This window comes from Ambystoma mexicanum, chromosome 3q (genome assembly GCF_040938575.1).
Source record: "Ambystoma mexicanum isolate Mex_15411 chromosome 3q, UKY_AmexF1_1, whole genome shotgun sequence".
Lineage (NCBI taxonomy): Eukaryota > Metazoa > Chordata > Amphibia > Caudata > Ambystomatidae > Ambystoma > Ambystoma mexicanum.
In genome coordinates this window covers 807,828,464-807,850,060 of record NC_090926.1, presented here as the reverse complement: position 1 = coordinate 807,850,060, position 21,597 = coordinate 807,828,464, and the positions used below count along the sequence as shown (strand labels likewise).

Genomic DNA, 21,597 nt, shown 5'->3' with positions numbered 1-21,597 from the left:
AGGCACATCACACTGACCTACTTAATTCATTGGACGGTGCCAAACGTAGAATTTTGGGTTCAATATACCAAATATATCTCACAAGTAGCGGATTATCTATCCAGTTGCACCACCTAATTAGTGCAGGACCGGGCAAGAGAGAAAAGACAAAAGCTGTATTAAGATAATGGTCTCATCCATCCCTGTGATGTAATTAGGGGCTGAAAACATTGTCATGACACCCAAAACGTGTCTGTAGATCGGCAAAAATCCCTGAAGACCTCACAGCTACGAGTTGGTTTGTAAATGAGGTATTCGTCCCGCATATTTGCGCTACTTACTGAAGGTAAAAGTATTCCTTTTTCGCATTGTACAGCCCGTGTAGCATTAGTCTCTTTTCTGCTAGTATCGCCGGTGTTCTAAGCCTCAGCGTTTCCCGGGTTGTATTGTATTGAAAAGTCGGTATCACGTGATTGGGCTCCGATGTAATGGCAACCACTTGACTCAAGTAACGCGAAACTCCAACGTGAGTTAGAATCACATTGCTGAGTTTGTAGCCACGTGTTTGACGTGCCTTTCTAGATTAGTTAAGCAGGTCAGGCAGATCAGGCGTATTCAGTGTGACATATACTGACAGATTTTGAATGAAAAGCTAAAAGTTTTCACACTACGACCTCAATGTTTTTTTTTCTTTTCTTTCTGATCTTACAGGCACATGCATCCATTGTGTATGGTGGTTGCAGATATCACATTTGTATCAATAAATGTCCGGAACATATTTTTACATTATTTTTAAGAGGCTGCATTTGACTTTTTCCAAAGGCTAGCACAGCATCCACATTTGCACCATAAAGGTCACTATGATGTGGTAATATATCGTCTCAAACCACAGGTTCTCATAATAGCTACATCACCTGTCTCTCCTTTGTCCCACCTGAGAATGCAAGGATAATAGAGGGACAGAGAAGTGTGAATCAATACTTTATTGTCCATGGGAATTCCTATCATAACATAGAGAGTGTCTGCCATGGTATGGCTTCATTGTGACCATGGTGGTCCATTTGAAGGCGAAATATCCAATTTTGCTCTCTTTTGAGTAGCATAGTGAGGATGTCTCCTCCTTGCATAAAGCATTTTACCTTCTTAATAATGGTCAATTCAAAGTAATGGCCACCATGGTGTTTCTGTTGAAAATGTGCCACCAAGAGTGCATTTTCCCGGTTTGTTCTTACACATGACATGTGTTCTTGGATCCGTTTTTAATAGGCCTACTTGTCATGTCAATATATTTCACTTGGCAAGTGCATTTGATTAGGTAAATAACATTTCAGCTGTTACAGTTTGTAAAAGAATTCTGCTTCCACCGAGTTCTTAATCCAAGGTCTAACATTGTTGTATGTGTTGTCATGGGACAGACATTACACTGTCCACATGGTGCATGGCCCAGAGGTGGTGCTGTATCCCACAATGTATTCTGTTGTTCAATTGGGTCTGGTGGTTGGTATGAATGTACCAAAGTATCTCAAAGGTTTTTTTTCTTTTCTTTATGGCAAATCTAGGTATGGGTATGTTTACGGACCCCATATTTAGTTTAGGCGAAAGCTTCAAAATTTCCTTTTTGAATATATTGATTTTATTAGAGTAGCTAAACACTGCTGTGATCAATTGGGGACCCTCAGGTTTCATCTGTTGTTGCAATGTCACTTCTCACAGGATGCTTCTTGCCTGTTTTCTGGCATACTTTATCATTTTCTCTGGGTATCCTCTCTCACGTAAACGGTACACCGGCTTGTGTGTCATATTCCTGTAACAATGAACAGTTCCTTCCAAATGGCAAGTTATCGCGTAGGCTTTTGGGATGGAAACTTGAATATTCCAAAAGCGAGTTCTGATCAGTGGGTTTTTGAAAAACAGTGATACTCAGGCCACCATCAGATGCTCGTATTTCCACATCAAGGAATTGAAAAATCTCTTTACTACTATGGGCAAATTTCAGATATCTATTCTGTAAATGTAACCATTCCATGAACCCCATAAGGGCCATTCTTTTCCAGTAAGTCATCTATGTAACAGGTTCAAAGCATGATCTGGTTACTGAAGGGGTTGGTGTCTTGATAGATATGTTTGTCCTCAAAATCCGCCACATATAGATTTTGACAGTGCAAAAGTTGCTCCCATCGCTGTTCCGGAGCATTGCTGGAAAAAGGTATCTTTGTACAGAAAAAATTTCCTAGCGAGTGTTATTTCTGCTAGTTGTAAAATAAAGTGCATTGGAATCTCCGAAGGAGGATTGAAATCTTGCAAGACTTTTAAACAATTAATAATGTCTCTGCGGAATATTGGTGTACAAGGATTCAATATCAAGTGTGATAAGAAACTGGGTATGTAGGTTAAACCATAAGTTATTTTCCACTTTGAGGATACTTGTGTCTTTGAGGTACGACCGCATTTGTGGAACCTTTGTTTTGAACAATTAATCCATACATTGTGATAGTTGCTCCAAAATGGACTGTACACCAGCCACTATGGGGCAACGTGGTGGTGGTGAGACGCTGTTGTGGACTTTCAGTAGGGCATAAAAGGCTGGTATCTTTGGAAATTTAGGACAGAGAAATTCAGCCTCCTTTGGGCTAATGTGGCCTTCACATAGCGCCTCTTAGACTATCCCTGTGATTAAAGTTCTCAGGGTGTCTGTGGAATTCCAATTGAGGATCTGGTAATGTCTCTATTGCCCAATAGCAATGTCACCATTATGTTGTAGCCACGAGTGTTCATCACTACGATGGCTCCCCCTTTGTCAGCCTGTTTGATGATCAGGTCATTGATGGTACTAAGGTTCCGTAATGCGATACGTTCCCTATTCAAGATGTTTTGAAAGCAATGTTTGTCTTCCTTTTAAATTTCTTCCAATTTATTCACTATTCCCCATTCAAACGTGATTGATTCAGCAGAGATATTATTTGGATGGAAAATCGATTTTGTATGTAAGCCAGTGGCATCTGTGTGCGTGTCCGCTTTGTTGGTCGTGTCACACTCGCGAAAGTGTTGCTTTAGCCGGATTTTGCGCATAAGTTGGGCAAGTTCTATCCTAGTCTGGAAGGCATCATAGTGTGCTGTTACAAAGTCTGGTACACTATAGGGGCAGCCCAAAGTGGCGGAACCTAAGGCTGAGGTAAGCAATTCTATTGGAATCGGTGGTGTATTCAAAAGTTCACCTATGATTCATCTTAGTGATGTAAACTAAAACTAAGACCCCCTGAGGGGTGGGTATGCTCTATAATATTACAAGAAGCCAGTTATTAGGGAGGTGCAGTTTTTTTTTAATTATAACACTCCGCTTTCATTATCAAGACAACAGAAACCACAGTACAATGTCTTCATACAATAAAAAAGCAAAGAAAAAGGGTTAAAAAGTTCAGGCAGTAATTGAGCAAAGAGTCTCAGGCCAATTCTGTGTGCAGAAGACATACAGTAACCACAAAGCAAAATAACAAGATTACAGTATTGAACTTTTTACCAAAGCTCTGTATAGCAATATTGTTTAAATGGTAGAGTTTTTTTACCAAAACCAACAGAGAAACATTTGCTTCAGTAACAGAAGAAGTTAAACAATTAATTTTACCATTCGGGGAATTCTGCAACAAGAATAAAGTAAGGCAGATTGGTGAGTGTTAGTACAAGGTGTACATGTGCATATAGGTCAGGAACAGTTTTCCTAGAGATTGTCAATTTTGAGTCCTATACAGATGTACACTGGTGCTTAGTTTTACAAGTGACCAATACTCAGTCGGTCTACGTCAGGAAACAAACCATTCCCAAAGACGTATACTGGGTCAATAGTGATGGTACTAGACCCTAGAACGTTTCGGCTTCCAGGATAGGTGCCTTCATCCAGTGATAGGTGGTATCACTGTACCACTAGCAGGTACAGGTTCTTCTGTGAGTTTCTAACACCCACCCCCTTTTGTGTTTATTACCTATAGGGAGATACAATCCTCTCATGGCCCAGATGAATGCACCTATCCTGGAAGCCAAAACGTCCTAGGGTCTAGTACCATCACTATTGACCCAGTGGTTGGGGCAGCCGTTCCTACTTTCTGATCTTTTCTGATCGATTGGTGTTCTAACAGTTTTATGGTTGGTGGTCTGGGACTGGCTAATACCTTGGAATTCTGAGGTCTTTGGACGGGGGCATCTGGGCACTATTTCTTAAAGTTGGTACTGAGGAAGGTCGGGGGCCCGTGCCCTCCTTCTCGTGGTGTAACATTTTGCGGGGAACTCTCTGGCCCCTCATGGCGTTGTAGGGCACATTCCTTCTAGGATACAAAGTCTGGAATTATGAGACAATGGAGGCTTTATGAATCTCTGCAGCTCTGGCCTGTCTCACTGCTGCCCACGTTGCAACCTATTTCCGCATACACATGCTTATTCTGCATCCGTGGTCTACTCCATTGGCTGCAGCGCAGCATTAGGCCTCGACTGCAATATGGCTGCTATTTCTAAAATGCTGTTTCACTCCCAACACACTCTATACCTCCACAGGCCCTAACTTGCCCGTGATGTGGCTTCTAGTGACACTCCCCTGCCCCCTATGGCCTGCCTAAGCATTTACAGCCCACTTCGAGGCCTCTGCCTCACCGTGAACCTCTTAGGAGCCTGGGACGATCGCTCCCGCTTCCCTTCCCAACAGTAGATATAGAGAATATACCGGGACCATTGCAACATTAGTTGACAGGCAAAGTTTCTAAGTGAAAAGAAAAGCCTATACTATATTTTTACAAGGACCGCCGACTAGAACCTCTGATTGTGGAATCAAAGAAGCCCAGCAGACTGAAAATGACACATTATGGCACCACTCATAGATTTAAATCAGGATCTGGGACATTTCGACATGGTGAACATTTCATCACATTTTTTGCTGTATTTTTTCATCGTGGATTGTGGGCAAGCCCCATATTTCCTCCCACGTACCCCCACACTCTCTGTACCCTAAAAATCAATATTGGAAGCCCCCTTACCCCAATCTCATGACAAATGCGCCAAAATGGCTGGTCACCATAGGTGGTCATATGGCTGCAACAAAGCCCCCGGATACCTAACGTCAGTGGTTGGAGGGGTATTAAACTATATGGTGGAAACGTTTATATGACAATGGCTAGCAGGTTTCAGCTGGTCTCTAAGGACAAGTGGTCTTAAAGTCAATTATTTAAAATAACGCACTTAATACCGAAGAGGTTTCTAAGCGCGGAACCGGGATTCAAACCTGTGTTGCTCTGCAGATTACCACTCAGCTATACTCCCCGGAATTGCATTTGTTGCAAATTTCATCTCATTAGTGTGTTTCATTAGCGTCACATACAAGATAACAATATATAACAAATATTGAAACACTTCAAACATTTTTTTAAACAATTTTTATTGATTTTAACAAACATAACCAACCAAAAGTAACCAGACAGTGAACATCAATCATAGCATCGAGTATTATGTACAGTATCATATGTCTGCCGCTTCCCCGTTACCCTCCTCCCTATTCCGAGCCTACCCTACTTCACCATCTTCCATCGCTTTATCTGGGGGTACCTCCCCCTGTCCCCCACAAGGAATCATCATCTTCTAAGCAGGTTTGGGCAGACCCAGTCAGTGTAGCTGCTAAGTGCCTCCAAGCCGTTAATGTCTCAGCTACTTCATCCCCCCTCTGTTGACTGCTTCGCTCCACACCACCGTTTCCGCATCCAACCATTTCTGCAGGTCGTACCACCAAACTTCTACCTTTGGTCTATTGTTCACTTTCCAGCCCATGGCAATTCTGCGCTTGGCAAGTATATAAGACAAATCTTTGAGTTTACTCACATGTTCTAACTTGCGCGGCCTAGAAAAAAAACCCACCATGCACACCCACAAAGATTCCACCTCCAGTTTAATCCCCTTCTCGGTCAAACGGTGGGCCACCTCCCCGCAGAATCACCTTATTTCCAGGCACGATCCAGAACATATGTATCATTCCTTTGTTCACTTCCCCACACTTAGGACATGTTTGTATTCCTGCATTCTTGAACCGTGCAATCCTCTGAGGGGTCATATACGCCCTATGGGTAATATATAACTGGATTTGTTGCAACCTTGTGTTCCTGGACACTTTTTTGTGTTATCTCTGAACCCTCACCCACAACCCATCACTCATATTCTCCGGCTTCCTCTTCCCAGTCCCGTCTCAACTGGAGCACCTCCTTTCCCACCCTTGACATCAGAAGTTCATAAATTCGGGAGACCTCATGGCCTCTGTCTGATATATCATAAATAGTTTCAATGGCTGTGTTGGCCTGACCCTCTAGAACTGGTTCTGACCAGGTGTCTTTCACTTTCTGCACCAACCTAGCATAAGTGATATACTGTCCCCGCTGTAGACCGGTATCTTCTACCAGTGTGTCAAATTCCACTGCCTTCCCATCTTGCCATACATCCCCCAATGTTGCTATACCCATCGGTTTCCAATGCCTCCGGATTATCTTCCTCAATTGCTCGTCCACTCCATTCATTGCCACTAGCGGCATTTGTGGGGAACACAGGGTCGTGTTCTCCATGACCTGGCAGGCCCTCTGCCAAATCTTCCATCCCAATTCTAACATTATTGTGCACCCATCTTGCTGTAATTTCAGCAACCATATCCACTCTTTTAGGAAAAACGGGGCACATTCAGCCCTCAACAATCTGGACTCCTATGTTAAGTCTTCCGATAGCCACCTGGCCACATATGAAACACTTCAAAACATTAACAAACATTAAAAGGAATGTGCAAATGAAGCACACAATTTAACTGAAGTTACAACATGCAATAACATTTTTAAAAAACTGCATCCAAAAGTGAACAACACCTCCCTTTTTTATTAGTGTCCATTTTGTGCTCAAAAGTGCCCAGGGGACGAGCACAATTGGGTATGACGCTAAGCGTAGAAAATAAGCATTGGACATTTTGAGTAAGAATCGGTTAAATTCATAAACATGAGCCCCAGTCAGCCATCATGAGTGTTTCCTTTTCGGGAATGGCATTTGAGCAGTGCCATGGAGAATCCGCCAGAAGCCGCCATGAGACTGAGTACCACAGCTGCCTTGGACAGGGAAAGTCTTTTGGCTTCTCTTGATTTATGCTGGAGCCATTTACATTTATTCCACCACTGTGATGTTACAACCACTCAGGGGCGGAGCCAGGCATGGGCTTGGGAGGGCTAAAGCCCCCCCCCACTTTGATGCAGCAGGCATTACCATGCTGTTATGCCTAGCCCGGGATCAGATCCCTAGACCCTGTCACATTTCTCACCTCAGAGAGCAGTGTATTTACTTAAGCAAATGCAACACTCTCAGAGGTGAGAAAACAGGCCTTGAGTGAAGGTAGAGGCAGAGGACAAAAGCCTGCCATGGGGATATCAGTAGACCCCCCGCACCACCATGTTGCAGCTAAAGGCTTAACTGCTGGCTTAGCTTTTGCATGGCCAATGCTTTCAATAATTACCATTCACAAAAAAAGTGTATTTGTGTGCATACAGGGTTTGTATGTATGCATGTATGTATGAATGTATGCAGGCATGCATGCAAGGGAGTGTGTAAGTGGGTGTATGTTTGTATGCTAGGTGAATGGTGTACACTGTATGTGTTAATGAGCGCACAGCCTAAATGTTATGGGTGTTCCAGTGAATAACAGATCAGCTGTGTGGGTGCGTGACTGGTGGGTGAATGTGTCTATATCTCTGTGTGTATGCATGCTGGGACCTGGGGAGGGGCATTGGAGCATGAAACATTTTTGACAAATCATGGCATGTTTTACTGCTATTTTTGGGCAAAGGAAAGGCAACTTGAGTGTTTTATGTGATGGTGGGGATGGGGGGGTTGGGGGAAATACTACAGTGGGGCGGGCCTGGCTGGGTCTTACTGTGTCATGAAATGTTGTACTTGCATTAAGGGCAAAGCCAACATGAGTGTTCGTACATGGGGAAGGCATGTTTCCTTATTTTGTCTTGGCTTTTTATTTTATTGGTGTTAACGTCAACGGTAACATACATTTTCTTACATGATGAGTACAATGTAAGTGTTCTTATATGGGGGGATTTGTGTAATGATAATATGTTATTTATATAGTGCTTTCGCCAAAGCGTTGTACAGAGAACATATTTACATAAAATACATCACCCAACCGAAGTTTGCCCTCATTTAATGAACTTTATTTATTTATTTATTGCATTTCTTGATAAGTATCATGGCGCTGGTACAACTTGGTGAGCAGGAAAAACACAGTACCGTACACAGTAAGAGAGTGGTAACAAGGTGCAAAGGTAGCATAATATTCCAAGGTACATAGAGGATGGTAGAGATCAGGGAGGTCACTTTCATATGATATGATGTGGAATTTATAGCGCACATTTACCCAAGTGTTTCTAAGTGCGACAAGACAAGGAGGGGAAACAAAGGTAGGGTGAAATAATGATGTTACTAGGCCTAGTGTCATTCAGATCATGCAAGTACAGGGAAGAGGGAAGGGAAGAAGGGCCAGGGGGGAGGTGAAGGGTGAAGTGCAGTTAACTCACAAGTGCAGCCAGCCGGTGGCTCATATGTGCAGAGAGAAGGGACTGCACGGTTGCAAATACAGACCTTTGGGTGACGGGGAGCCCGGGCGCAGTGCGAGGGCAACTGGACATACAGGAGCCTAGGCCCGAGTTCAGAGGGTGACCAGTGCGCCGGAGCAGTCAGGTGCATCACCTGGGAGAGGAAGAGTAAAAGCGGAAGCGAAAAGGAAGGTCTTGAGTTGCTTCGTGAACAGGAGGTGGTTCTGCTTACGTTTGAGAGATGTGAGGCTGTTCAAGAGGGAGGCCCCAGCCAAGGAGATAGATCTGCCCCCAACTCTCTGCTTGCAGCAGCATCTGACACTAAGAGAGTTGGAGGTGGATGAGCAGAGAGCTCAAGAAGGAAGATGTTTTGGAAGAGAAAGTTGGAGGTAGAGCGGTGCCAGGCCCAGAAAGCCTTGTGGGCAATGCAGAGGGTCTTGAACTTGATCCTTGCAGCCGCTGGGTGCCAGTGAAGAGATTTCAGAGCTGGAGGGATACAATCCCTGGGCATGAGGTCAAGGACAAGTCTTGCAGTCCTGTTCCCGATAAGTTTTAAAGGTTGAAGACTAGAGGCAGGAAGGTTTAGAAAGAGGCTGTTACAATAGTCCAGCCTAGAGAGGACTAGAGCTCTGAAGACAGTGAACTTCAGGGGAAAGTGAGAAAAGGAAGAATAATGAGGAGGTGCATCTGATAGGTTGACTTCTTAGAGACGTCAGAGATGTGAGGAGAGAAGGATAGGGTGGAGGCGAAGATGGCACCAAGGTTCTTAGCCTCACAGGAACGGCAGAATAGGGCACAGAGTGGGCAGCCAGAGAGAGTGGAAAGGAGGGAGCAGGTGTTCCAATGAGGAGGATCTCAGTCTTACTGGCATTGCGGCCAGACAGTCTGGTGTGAGAGAAGAATCAGAGGTGGCTGATGGGAACCTGAAAGAGAGATGAGTGTCATCCACATAACATTTAAAATTAGAGCAGAAAGTAGCGATGAAGTATGAAAGCCTGAGTTGGCCTTGCCAGGATTGGAACCTGCAAATCACACACAAATTACAACAGCATGCACTCAGCCCACTGAGCTATCTCACTGACTAGCCAGCAAGAACATGGTTTCTTACTGTGGCATTGCAATTTATTACTGGTGTTAAGGCCAAAGGCAACATAAGTATTCTTACATTGGGTTGGGGGCATTCGTGCAGCGTGCAAGGCAATGTTTTTTACTGTGACATGACATTTTTTACTGCCGTTAGGGAGAAAATACAACATGATGAGAGTTCTTATATGGGGAGTGGAGGATTTGTGTAGCCAGCCACAATATGCTTTCTTACTGTGGCATGGCTTTTTCTCACTGGCATTAAGGCAAAGCCAACAGGAGTATGTTCTTACATGGAGATACTGGCATGTATTGGCTGAGCCAGCATAAACATACTTCGTTATAGTATTCTTACTGGTATTATGGACAAAGCAAACATGAGTATTTTCTTATGTGGGAATGCTGGCATATAGAGGTGCACCAGAATGGACATGTGTGAGCACAATTGATATGAAAATGCTTTTTCTACACCTGCAGAATAGTGGGCAAAGGCATTATGAAAATGTGTTTGGAAATGCTCCTGTGCATTGTTGGTAGCTTGGCATCTAATAGACTTTATGTCTTACCTTGCAAAACCGATTAGAAACTGTGTGGCTTTTTACCTAATTTATCACAGAAAGTGTACTGAAGAATGTGCTATTTAACCCATTATTTAAAAAGCTTTCTCAAGGAGACAATCACCCCCCTGATTGGTTCGTCCGCCCTCACTACTCTGCCCTCACTACTCTCTGTCACTCCTGTGCATTTGGCTGGGGGCAGAGCAAGTGCCCTTCCTTCTGCGGCCTCTTATTAGTGTGGGCCCTAGTACATTAGCTCCAGGCCCCACTTGTTACAGAATCATGGTTATGCCTCTGGTGAGTTGGAGTGAAAGATGGATCTAATGGGATAAAAGGAAAGCATAAAATCTACTCAGCCTCCTGGGCTTGGGGCAGGGGTGGTAGGATGGGGGTTGGGGTGGTTTGGGGTAATCAGTAGCACAATAGGTTTAATGTCCCATCTCACGAACAGTTTTCAAAACTGCCATCCAGCCCCTCAAAATTCTGAGGCTGGCTCCGCCCCTGCAAACAGCATGGTGGTTTCTCCAGAGACCAAGAGGTAATACCGGCCGCCTATATGATAGGTGGCTACAACTGGGAATGCTTTACAAAAATGATGACAAGATTCCAGGGTGACACATGAGTCAACCCTGTGCACAGATAATGAAGAAGTACCAACGGAAAGATGGGTTGCAGTGCGTGGGTCTTTGCCATCTTAGCGGATGGATTCTAGGGTTCTGGAAAGATGCTGGTGAGATTAACTGGCTATAAAGACGGGTGCTTCAGAGAGCTCAGGATATTGCCTGTTAGGAGGGTCCAGATGGAGACACGCAGTGCACAATGTTCAGACCAAGTAGTGGTATGTCACACAAGGGCTGGCGAGGTTGTGTGAACATAGGTTAGTTGTCGGCAATGGTTCTACGAAGGATGTTTTAACAAATATTTTTACCGAAAACATCGATTTGTTTTGCATTTGGGGGTTCGCCCCACCCAAATTCTCTGGTTCTCCGTGTTTATAACCACACCCCAACCACCTCTCCACCAGTTTTTTGGTGAAAATGTTTTGTTAAAACATCCGTTGTTAAAATGTTTTTGCTAAAATCACAGGATGCCGTCTGCAACCTGTGCCTCCCCTGATGCTTTGGACTGCGATTCCCACGAAACCCCTCTCCCACCATCGGCTATGCTGAATATGACTGATGGGACTTGTAGTTCAAAATGTCTGGAGAGCTGTTGCGCCCTTATGATGCGTGCTTCTAATGATTACACCAGACACCAAATTCGTGTGACCTTCTCTTTATTCCCTTATCTCCAGACTAACTTGCTTCCCCTTTGTCCCCTCCCCTTCTCCTTCTATCCCCAGCTCCCTCCCTCGTTTCTTTGGTCCATCCCCCATAGGGGGACAGCGTTCAATTCCTCCATAACAAGAGCCAAAGGTTGCAGAGTCCTGAGTAGGTGAATGTGTACATATGGTATGGACATGTCCAAAAGTTTTTAGACAGCGGAGTCGATGTTGGGCCCAAGCTGATAGTTTCTTACCCTGAAGGATAAAAGGGAGCCAGCAAGAGTCTTGGTTGGACCCCTCAGATTGTTAAAAAGTGCATGCGTGAAACCAAGGGACTTGTGGGCATTTGCTGGAGCATCTGGGCCAAAGTGTGGGACATACAAAAAAGATTTGCATATTCAGCCAAATTGACTCTAAGAAGAAGACTTAGGATAGGTCAGTGATAGCAAGGAGCCATTTAACAAGATTTCATCCAAAATCAAGGTTTCCTGGACCTCTTCCCAGCACTCTTCAATTTAGGATCCCCAGAAGGATATGCACTGGGGTTACAACAAGGTCTTTGGGGATGTGCTTAAGCTGGGAGCAATTAATCTCAGTTCAGTGTGTGCAAACAGTCGACTCCACTGCATGAAGCCTGGCATCTGGATATTTACACTACATCAAGAATACAGGAAGTACGAGGGAAGGGACCGCACTCAATATTTCCTGAAACATCAATGAAACGTTGAGTAGATAAGCCAGTGAGGATGCTGGCGTCCTCCCATGCGAGATCTATTGGACTGGTATGGAAGAAGCTCATGTCCAATGATTCGAGGATCAGGGAAGCTTCCACTCGTGAACTCCCTGCAGGAGGCGGGGGCACCCCCTCACTGTGGACTTCCTCCCATCAGTGATATACCGCCCGGTGCCCGGAACTCGCCTGCCAGTGACACCTTAGAATCCATCATCAATGGTTCTCCTGGTTTACTTTGGCCAGACCACACATTTCCAAACCAGAGCCAATCGGACAAGGCGAGACGAGAATCTGGTTCGAATGTGTGGCATTTGGAGTCAGACGCTGCACTGACCAGAGGCTGTGATAGCGACTGGGCCTACTTCACAAGAGTGGTTTACCCCTGTTCCTCTGCCCGCGATTACCTCTGCCCTGTGCCTCCTTTGCGCTCGCTACTCATCCTCTTCGTTTTCAGGCCCTGGTAAAGCATGGAAAGAATTCTGTGCTCGGGGGCTCCACCGACCTGCAAAGTAGTAGTAAGACAGATGGCTCGGGCGCCCTGTCCTAGGCTTAGCTGTGACATGGGTGACCACTCCATTAAACGTTGCTCATGTCACTCGGACACACATGCTTGGGGATTGCGGGATCACACATCAGGAGGATGTCATCAGACAAGGGTGCGCCCTCAGCCCCCTTCAGACACCAGGTGAAACTAGCTGCCGTGTTAGTGCTAATCGCATGCTTTCGGTGTGCACTTAGTGCCACACGCCATAGCAGCCATTCACCTGCGGGAGAGTGAAATCCACCGTGCATGACGCCTGCGCGCCTTCTCGCGTCTTACAGACTCATTGGCGGGAATGGCGCTGACGGAGTAGCACGTGACGCTCTCTGCACTTCCTTCGGTCCGAGTGGCCATGCACGGTCTCTCTGGCGGAATAGGGGTTCTAGACAGCCCTACATTACTTCCCTCACTCCTTCTGCAGTGAAGACCCGTCTTTGGTGCCCATCCTTTAAAGGACAGCAGCTTAAGTCCTCTTCCTGATATGTGTCATTACATGGAAGCGCTTCGAGGCAGAACATCACTGCGGTAGGGGTCCCCGGTAACATAAAAAAAAATAGTATCTGGACATTAAGGCTCAATGGCTCTCTGGATCCCCCTGTACCCTGGTTCTCTTCCTCCCTCCCCGGGTCGACTGACACAACCTTTACCCTTCTCATCTTTTTCCTTTAATTGTGACCCACCAGCCCCTGCTTGCACAGTGCTACGTTATTCTCCAGCTTGGTTCATATGACACACATCCTATACATACACGCACACACAAAATCCCAGATGAAAAGTATAAATAATGTTACGAGTGAAATAATAATAATGAGCCTTTTATGTAGCGCTACACACCCATTGGTCTCAGAGCACTGAAATAACAGAAGACATTATTATCCCACAGAGTGGTACTCATTTTATCGACCTCAGAAGGATGAAAGACTGCCGGGCTTCGAACCTGCCACAGCAGGCTGTCCACAGATACCAGGGGCGAGTGCTTAGCTCACTGTGCTATCTGGCCAGCGATTATATTGTTTCCATTGGGTAACTCTTTGCAGGGGCCAAACACAAATGCATGATATCCCCGTTTGACAACTTTACTTGACATGTCTCACGTTTTGCCTCCAACTTTTAAGGGTCTGTTAGAATGGTTAGCTTCAGACCACGTAGACTCTTAATGATCTGCAGCGCGGAACATGGCTGTCATTCTTCTGATCATCTGTAGTGCTGAGTACGGGGTATTGGGTTCTCAAATGTGAAAAACCATAGTTCATACAAGTCCACCAGTGGCAATAAAAAGAACCCCCTTTATACTACGATTGCCGCTTTTTGTGCGCATCACATCCAAACAGTATCTCAGCTTTCTCTGGGTTGGGTATTCTCTCTGATCAGAACAGGTTTTCTCTTGGAATGAACACATTGGTGCCTCGGGGATAGCTATTCGTTCCCACTGACCTGAACAGATCTGAAATGTTTTGGCCAGATCAGGGCAGGTGACAACACTATTTAAGAGCATTTGCATCGAAATGTAGGGTTCCTGCCCTCCACCCTCACCAATGCCCAGGGCCCCGGTGGCCTACTCGCGTGTACTTACTAGGCACTCGATTGATAGCTCGAAGTGGTCGCAGGACCCGGACTGTCCGCACAGCTGAGAAACTGACATTCTGCAGGTTCAGCGAGTATTCCAACATCCTAGAGCAAGACAAGAAAAAAAAGAGAGGGTCAGCGCGTAAAGGAAATGAATTCAGAAATTAAAATAAGCAGCACAATCATATTGTACTAAGTACTCAGAGGAGAGCGCGAGTTTTGCAGACATACACACAGGCCTCATTACAAGTGTGGCTGTCGAGAAACAAGGGTGTCGGCAAGCTTACCAGGACCCTTCTTTCCGGACCACCACATCACGAGCCTGCCTGCAGGGGCTACTGTGCCCGACAGGTCTGACCCTGCCGGGCGAAGCGGCCCTGGCAGGCAGAGTTGCCATGGAAGCCTGGCCCCATCGGCGACGGTGTTTCTGAGTCTCCATTCCCATGAAGTCTTATGGGACTCCATGGGTATGGGGACCTACAAGCTCTGTTGCCTGACTTCACGCTCTGCCGAGACTTGTAATGTCCCTGTGGCACCGGGAAGCCAGGCTGCGTATCAGGTGTTACGAGGTCCGTCAACCCGCCGGTGTGACCTCGTAATGAGGCCCAATTGTCACAATAGGCTACTCCTCTGTGACCTTGTTCTCTCTGCTCTTTCCGGATTCTCCCTGTTTCCAACATAGAAAGAGGGTGGGGAAAAGGGTGTGCACTTCTTCGTGAGGGTTGCATGCATGAGACCATCATGCCCGGTGCAAGTCAGAACCCGGTGTGTGTGTGTGTGTGTGTGTGTGTATTCATATTGTTTATCCAGTATACTATATCAGAAAGGGATTCTCTGCATGATGACATAAAAATGGAATACATGTCATAAAATACACCAGCAACAATAATAAAAAAAATCAGTGTGGTGAAAAATTAAAGCAAGTGCATAGAATATGGCAAAAACCAACATCAAAGAAGTTAGTAAAGTTTTTGCGGCTGACATGGTGCACATTTTGGAAATGGGAAGATGGATATCAATTAACCAACATGCCCAGTGTAGTGGAAGTGACATCATGCATCAAATGACACCATAGAAACATCAAATAGCATGTTAGCCTGCTGACATCACAGGACGCTTCACTCTCACTACAACAAACGAGGTGACATTGTAGACCTAGAATTCTGCCTTGGCATTTCCCTGGGTGGTTTATGAAAAGCCCATGGTACACCCAGCAGAACCATCATAGGTCATGAATAATGCCTTGTTATGAGAGCTAAATACAATTCCACATGTCTACGTGCTGCCATAGTTTACGAAGTGTATAGCCCCAATCAGGTCATGTAATGTTCAGTCCCTCATGTTAAAGTGCTGCCACACTGTGCCAAATGAAGCCTGAAATGTATAAATACTGCCATATTATGAGAGTTAAGGCCTCATATAGCTGGTAGAGACACCATATGTAAAGGACAGCCTAACCTGCCAAGGTGCTGCCATCATATACCAAATGTATCCTCAGATGTCCTAAGACGGCCTCCGTATGCCAGTCAATGCCCTACATGCCAGGTTTAGTCAGAGTATGCAACATACAGCCTCACAAGTCCAGTCACTGTGATCCTATGCAAGTGCAGTCTCAAAAGTTCCTGTACCTGTATCCTATTTCAGTGAATGCCACTTATGACTGGTATGGACACTGTATGCAAGGTACATACCACACATGTGAACTTCTGCCATCATATGCCAAGTGCATATGATGCAAGGTGCAACATTCTATCGCCTGGTAGTGTCTTTTTATACCAGCCAATAACAAACACGCAACGTAGTCATCCAGTGTAAGGTACAGCCTCACATGTTCAGAAACTGCCATCATATTGTCTCTCCCCAATGCCCCACTGCGGCTGACCTGTGCCAGTTAATATGCCACAGGAGAGGTACAGTCCTTATATGTAAAGTACAGCCTCATATGTCCAAATACAGCCTTAAATGCTCCCATCATTCTCCCTTAGGTATCCACCCACTCCAATGTTGTTACTAAGAGGCCCCTCTGTAACTTCATGCCTGCAGCTAGGAATCCGGGGCAGACTGGAGAACTGATCGAGAGCCTACAGAGATTCCTTTGGCATCTGTGGCACAGATTCCCAACTCATGGGACTTTCCGTTTCCAGTGCTGTAGCATCTCAGCCTACAACCACCTCCTTCTCTTCCTGTTCCAGCCAAATCAACTTCCTGGTTACATGAAAGTAGTGGACAATGGTGGTCCCACCTGCAGGCACATTCCATCATCCCTTAGCGGCCATTAGGAAGCAGCTGGGGGGCTGGGGGAGTTGGGGGAGATACAAAGGAAAAGAACAGTTGAAAGTAAACATGGCTCTTACAGTGCTGGGCTTGTTTTCCTTTCTGGTAATGCACCAGTGACCTCTAAACTGGACATTACAAAGAAAGCCCTTCTATTCTGGTGTTCCACCACGTACCACTAAACCAGAGATCAAAAGGGAAGCCACAGGGGTACTAAGGGAGAAATTAGGGGTATCAGCTCGTATCGTGGAAACCACTAAGTGGTGACATTCCTGCAATGAGGTCCAGGCGGAAGGACCATTTTGATAACAGCAATTCTTTTGTCTTTTGAAAGGTAGTTCCCTCCCATGCCGTTGAATATCAGAACAATTGAAAGGCAGCACCTGAGAGAGGTCCGATCTTCCCTGCAATGAGACCCAACCAGTTGGACCCTATCCAGGCCAGAACCCCAACAAAACAGTCTCCCACCCTCACACTGTCCCCAGAGGGTGAGAGGCAGCTCTGTATAGACAGTATACATCTGAAAACCAAGGCCAGTGTGGTATTGGGTATTCCCCAGGAATCCAGAGGGCTTCTCTGGAACTGGGCCACTTCAATGAAGACGCACACATGGGCCAGTGTCAGATATACATGTTTATTTTACACCCGTATCCTGCATACTGACTCTCTCCCCACCCTGGAACTCCCTCCCTAGCCTAACGTCATTTCCCTCTGTACTCACCCAAACGTGGGCCATCCCCTCCTAATGATGAGGGAGGGCTACGTGCCCACATTGATGACATGAAATTGCCCCCCTTTTTAACATGTCAGCTTACCTTACTGTTCACCCCATTTCTCCGATTAGTCTCTGAGGCTTTATGCAACAGCATTGATGTCGACCCGGTAGACTAGGCATGCTCATTCTGGGTGAGCCACTAGATGCCTCACTGCTGGTTTCCTCTTCCGATTGCTCTCCGACCCCCATATATGAGTCATCAGAGTTCTGGTCACTTTGATAATCTCGGGAGCGTTCCCAGGCAGGAGGTGTCATGCCCCGATACTTCCTGAAGTGGGAGGATTTCCGAATTATCAAGTTGTGAGATTCTCCATGAACAGTTAACTTTGTTCCCATTTCGTTAGTTACAACCAGCCGTTCTGGTGCAAACCTGGTGTCTTCTTTCCTCGCTCTTGGTTGGCGCACTAACACATGGTCTCCCATTTCTATGTCAGCATCCTTCGCTCCTCGACGGGCGTCTGCTTGGTCTTTCATCTTCCTTTTCTCCTCTCAGTGTCGGGTCCTAGCTTGTTGTTCTAGCAGACCTGTGGGATGCTGTGGTATGCCTTCTGGTAGCTGGGTTTGCACAGCTCTCTGGAGCATAAGGTTGGATGGGCATACTCCCATAGTGCTATGGGGAGTGGGTTGGTACTCTCACAGGTGTTGGTATAGGGCTTGCTCGAATGGCTTGTTGAGGACGTTGGCAACTTGTGCCGACTCACTTTTCACTTTCGTACGTTTCATCTTCCCTGTCTTAATGCAGTGGGCTATGATACAGAGGGCAGGGCCCTGTTCTGATTCACCCAGGAGGGTGGCCCAGTCTATGGGAAGGGTTTGTAAGTGATGTATTATGTAGTTGATGTATGCATCTGCGATAGAAGGGCCTGCCTACTCCGGCCCTGTGTCTCGGCAGATAGTCAGCTGGGTTGTCTTCCTTGCCCGTCCGATGTATGATGTCAAATTTATAGTCCTGCAGCCGTAGTGCCCACATCCGTGCCTTCAAGTCGCCGAAGATCGTCAAGAGGGCATGATGGTCCATGATGATGGTGAAGGCCTTGCCGTACAAGAACAGGTGGAAATACTCAAAGGCCAGACTACTGCCACAGTTTCCTTACCTGCCTGTGAGTATGCCTGTTCAGCGTGTATGTGAGACTTCTGCTTGCATATGATATGCTATGATAGGTTATTTATAATGCGCTTAATACCAGAGGTTTCTAAGCGCAGACCCGGAGATCGAACCTGTGGTGCTCTGTGTCGTCTTGCTTCCAAGGTGAGCACGTTGCCCCTGAGTTATCCTCCCAACATACGCCATGATGAAGGTGCCATTTGGGTCTGTGTGATCACGTTGTGTCAGTATGGCCCCTAGGCCGACGGGGCTGGCGTCAACATCACTTCCATTTTCCTCTCTGCATTAAAGTACACCAGGTCTTCTGTTTTCTAGATGTTGCTGCAGATGGTCTTGAAGGCATGTTGGCATTCCGCTGTCCACTCAAAGGCCTGGTCTTTCTTCGGGAGTTGTCGAAGAGGTGTGCTAATGGTTGCAAAGTCCTGGAGGTATCTCGAGCAATAGCTTGCGAGACCTAGGAACTATCGAAGCTCGGATACTGTCTGCAGCTGGTGGGGGTTGTTAAGTGCTGCCACATTGTCAGGGTCAGATTGTATTCCCTTCTCCGAAAATATGTGTCTGAAAATCTGAGGATTTCCTTTTGTTAAGTGTTAAGCCTGCTGCTTTTAGTGCCAAGCACACTCGGTGGAGCGCTGCATCATGCTCTTCTTTGGACTTACCGAATACTAGGACATCATCCGAATAGTTTAGACGAGATGGCAAAGCTGAGTTGCTTGTATTAAAAAAGCCCCATATGTGTCACAAAGTGGTGATATACCATGACTCAGGGGCGATTTCAAGTTGATGGTAGCCTTTCATGAGGTGCAGTTTTTAGAAGAATTTTGCATCATGTGGAAGGTGGATCATATCTGTTATCCTTGGTACCTGGTGCCTCTCACGCTGTATTGCCTGTATTGCCTCATTCATCCTCCTCATGTCCACACATAGCCTGATGCAGCAGGGTGTGAACTTCTTGGGGAGACACACTATTGATGATCCACGGAGTGGGTCCTGTTGCTGGTTCGATGACGTGTTGTTTCAGCAATTTGTTGATCTCTTCTTCAACCTACCTTTGTATATAAATTGGTATCAGGATTGATGTGTAGTTGAATCTTTCAGTTTCTGAGTTTTTCCAACCTTCAAAACTGTTTTGGGAATGCCATTTCGATGTCTTCCATCTTGGCGAAGTATTTATGAGCCATCAGCTGGTACAGGAGATGTACCTGGCCCATGTCTACAGCAGTTCTGAAACTCAGGATGCATCACTGTTTACTTCGGTCTTGAGCACATGCAGTTGGACTTTGGCTGCATGTGACTTGTGGGTGCATGTGGCAGTGATGACTCTGTTGCATGGTAGGGGTGAGGTAGATCTGTAAGGGTAGACATCAATGCTTGATTGTTAGAGTATCGGGGTGTGGGAGTGTCTTACACGATTCTTCACTTATGATTTTTACAGTCGCCACTGTGTCTATAAGAAACTCAAACAGTGTGTCATTGATGTGAAGTATGAAGGTTGGGCTGTGTTGCTTGGCCATGTTGTTAGTTATCACCTAGACATAACCCCTTTTCCTTTGGTCATCTCCTGAGGATACAGAGTCATGGTTGAAGGGTGATCTCCTTTTGATGTATCTGATATGTCATCTGTGGCACCATTGTCTCGACCCTTCCGATGGCCGGCGTACCTCTCGTGCACGGACCTGCTTTAGTCCCTCTCATCCTGCCTGTGTCTTCTCGATTCACTATCAGGCCCTGTGTTGTGTGAGCTCGCCTGTGTGGTCCTTTGCCTTTCCTTTTGTGATCTCCTGCCTGCTGAATGCATGGGTGCGTTTTTACATATGGCTTGAAAGTAGTCATCACTACTGCAGGCAGCTCATTTCTGCCCCAGTGCTGGGCATTCCCTGGTGTCAGGGTATTCATATCTACACTTAAAACAGTTGGCGTCAGTGCGTCTGGCTAAGGATTTTGCGGCGGAGTATAATTTGTTGATGGTCTCCCCCTCTGTCACTTTTGGCTGTATTGCGACTTTGTTCAGGTTGCCCATCTGTGTCTCTGCGGCTGCTCCTTCCGTGCCAGCGCAAGGATTTATTTCAATGACCTTTGTTTTTGCAGAAGCTTCTTCCTAAACGCTTGAGACTCACATCCGGCGATGACTTGAGACTTCAAGGCCTCCTCATTTAAGTATCTGCGAAATTCACAATGTTTCATTTGTATGAGTAATCTCATAACAAAGTTGTCCAAGGATTCCCCTTTGTCTTGGTGCGTAGTGCGGAAAATATGTCTCTAGTAATCAGTGTTAATGTGGGGTGCAGAATATGCAGACAGTTTCATGTGCAGGTCTTGAAAGAATGCAGTTTCAAGGTTTAGCAGCTCTCCTGCCATGTCCCTGACTTGGGTCCGACTGCCATTGATAGCTTGTTTTTTAGTCTTGGGTTGTCGGAGAGCTGCACAGCCCAGACATAGAGCTTGAAATCCCTTATCCATATTGCCCCGCGTGGTCCTAGATTACCTGTGTCACATAAGTCGAATGCTGGTGGTAGGTGCAGTACCTGAGTTCCACAACCTGAGGGCAGGAGGGGTCCTGGAGCTCTGCCTCCTGAGTTCTGTGGAGTGCATTTAAAGGCTCTAAACAGAAATCCCTTTCACCTGAAAAACTGCATTTAAACATTGCCACCAAAAACGGCTGTGCTTTGCTTTCCCTGTCACATGAGTGGTAAGCATTTGAGCACTGCATCCAAAAACAGCCCTGCTTTGCTTTTATTTCACCTGAATGACAAGAAGTTATACACTGCATCAAAAATGGCCTTGCTTTACTTTCATTTCACCTGAATGACAAGAAGTTATATACTGCATCCAAAAACGGCCTGCATTGCAATTATTTTACACGAGTGGCAAGTGTTTGGACACTGCAACCCAAAAATGGCCCTGCTGTGCTTTACTTCACCTGAATGACAAGAAGTTATATATTGCATGAGGGGGCATCATTTCAACACTACAACTAGAAACGGATTTTGCTTTCCATTTCATTTGAACAGCAGCCCTTCAAACACTGCAATGAAAACCAGCTTAGCTTTTTCTCCTGTTCAAGTCAAATCAAAGAACCATGTGAAAGGGGGCCGATCCCTCATTGTCAATGGGCTAACAACA

General features: G+C 45.9%; 1 protein-coding gene across 12 annotated transcripts in view; it reads right to left on the bottom strand.

Annotated features, from left to right (window-relative positions):
- CACNA1G (calcium voltage-gated channel subunit alpha1 G) overlaps positions 1–21,597 on the bottom strand; it is a 1,457,373-nt gene that overhangs the window by 735,602 nt on the left and 700,174 nt on the right. For all 12 annotated transcript variants that reach the window (XM_069654906.1, XM_069654897.1, XM_069654896.1 and 9 more), the window contains one exon: positions 14,328–14,425. In XM_069654906.1, coding sequence (XP_069511007.1) covers positions 14,328–14,425 — 98 coding nt within the window. The remainder of the gene's footprint in view (positions 1–14,327; positions 14,426–21,597) is intronic.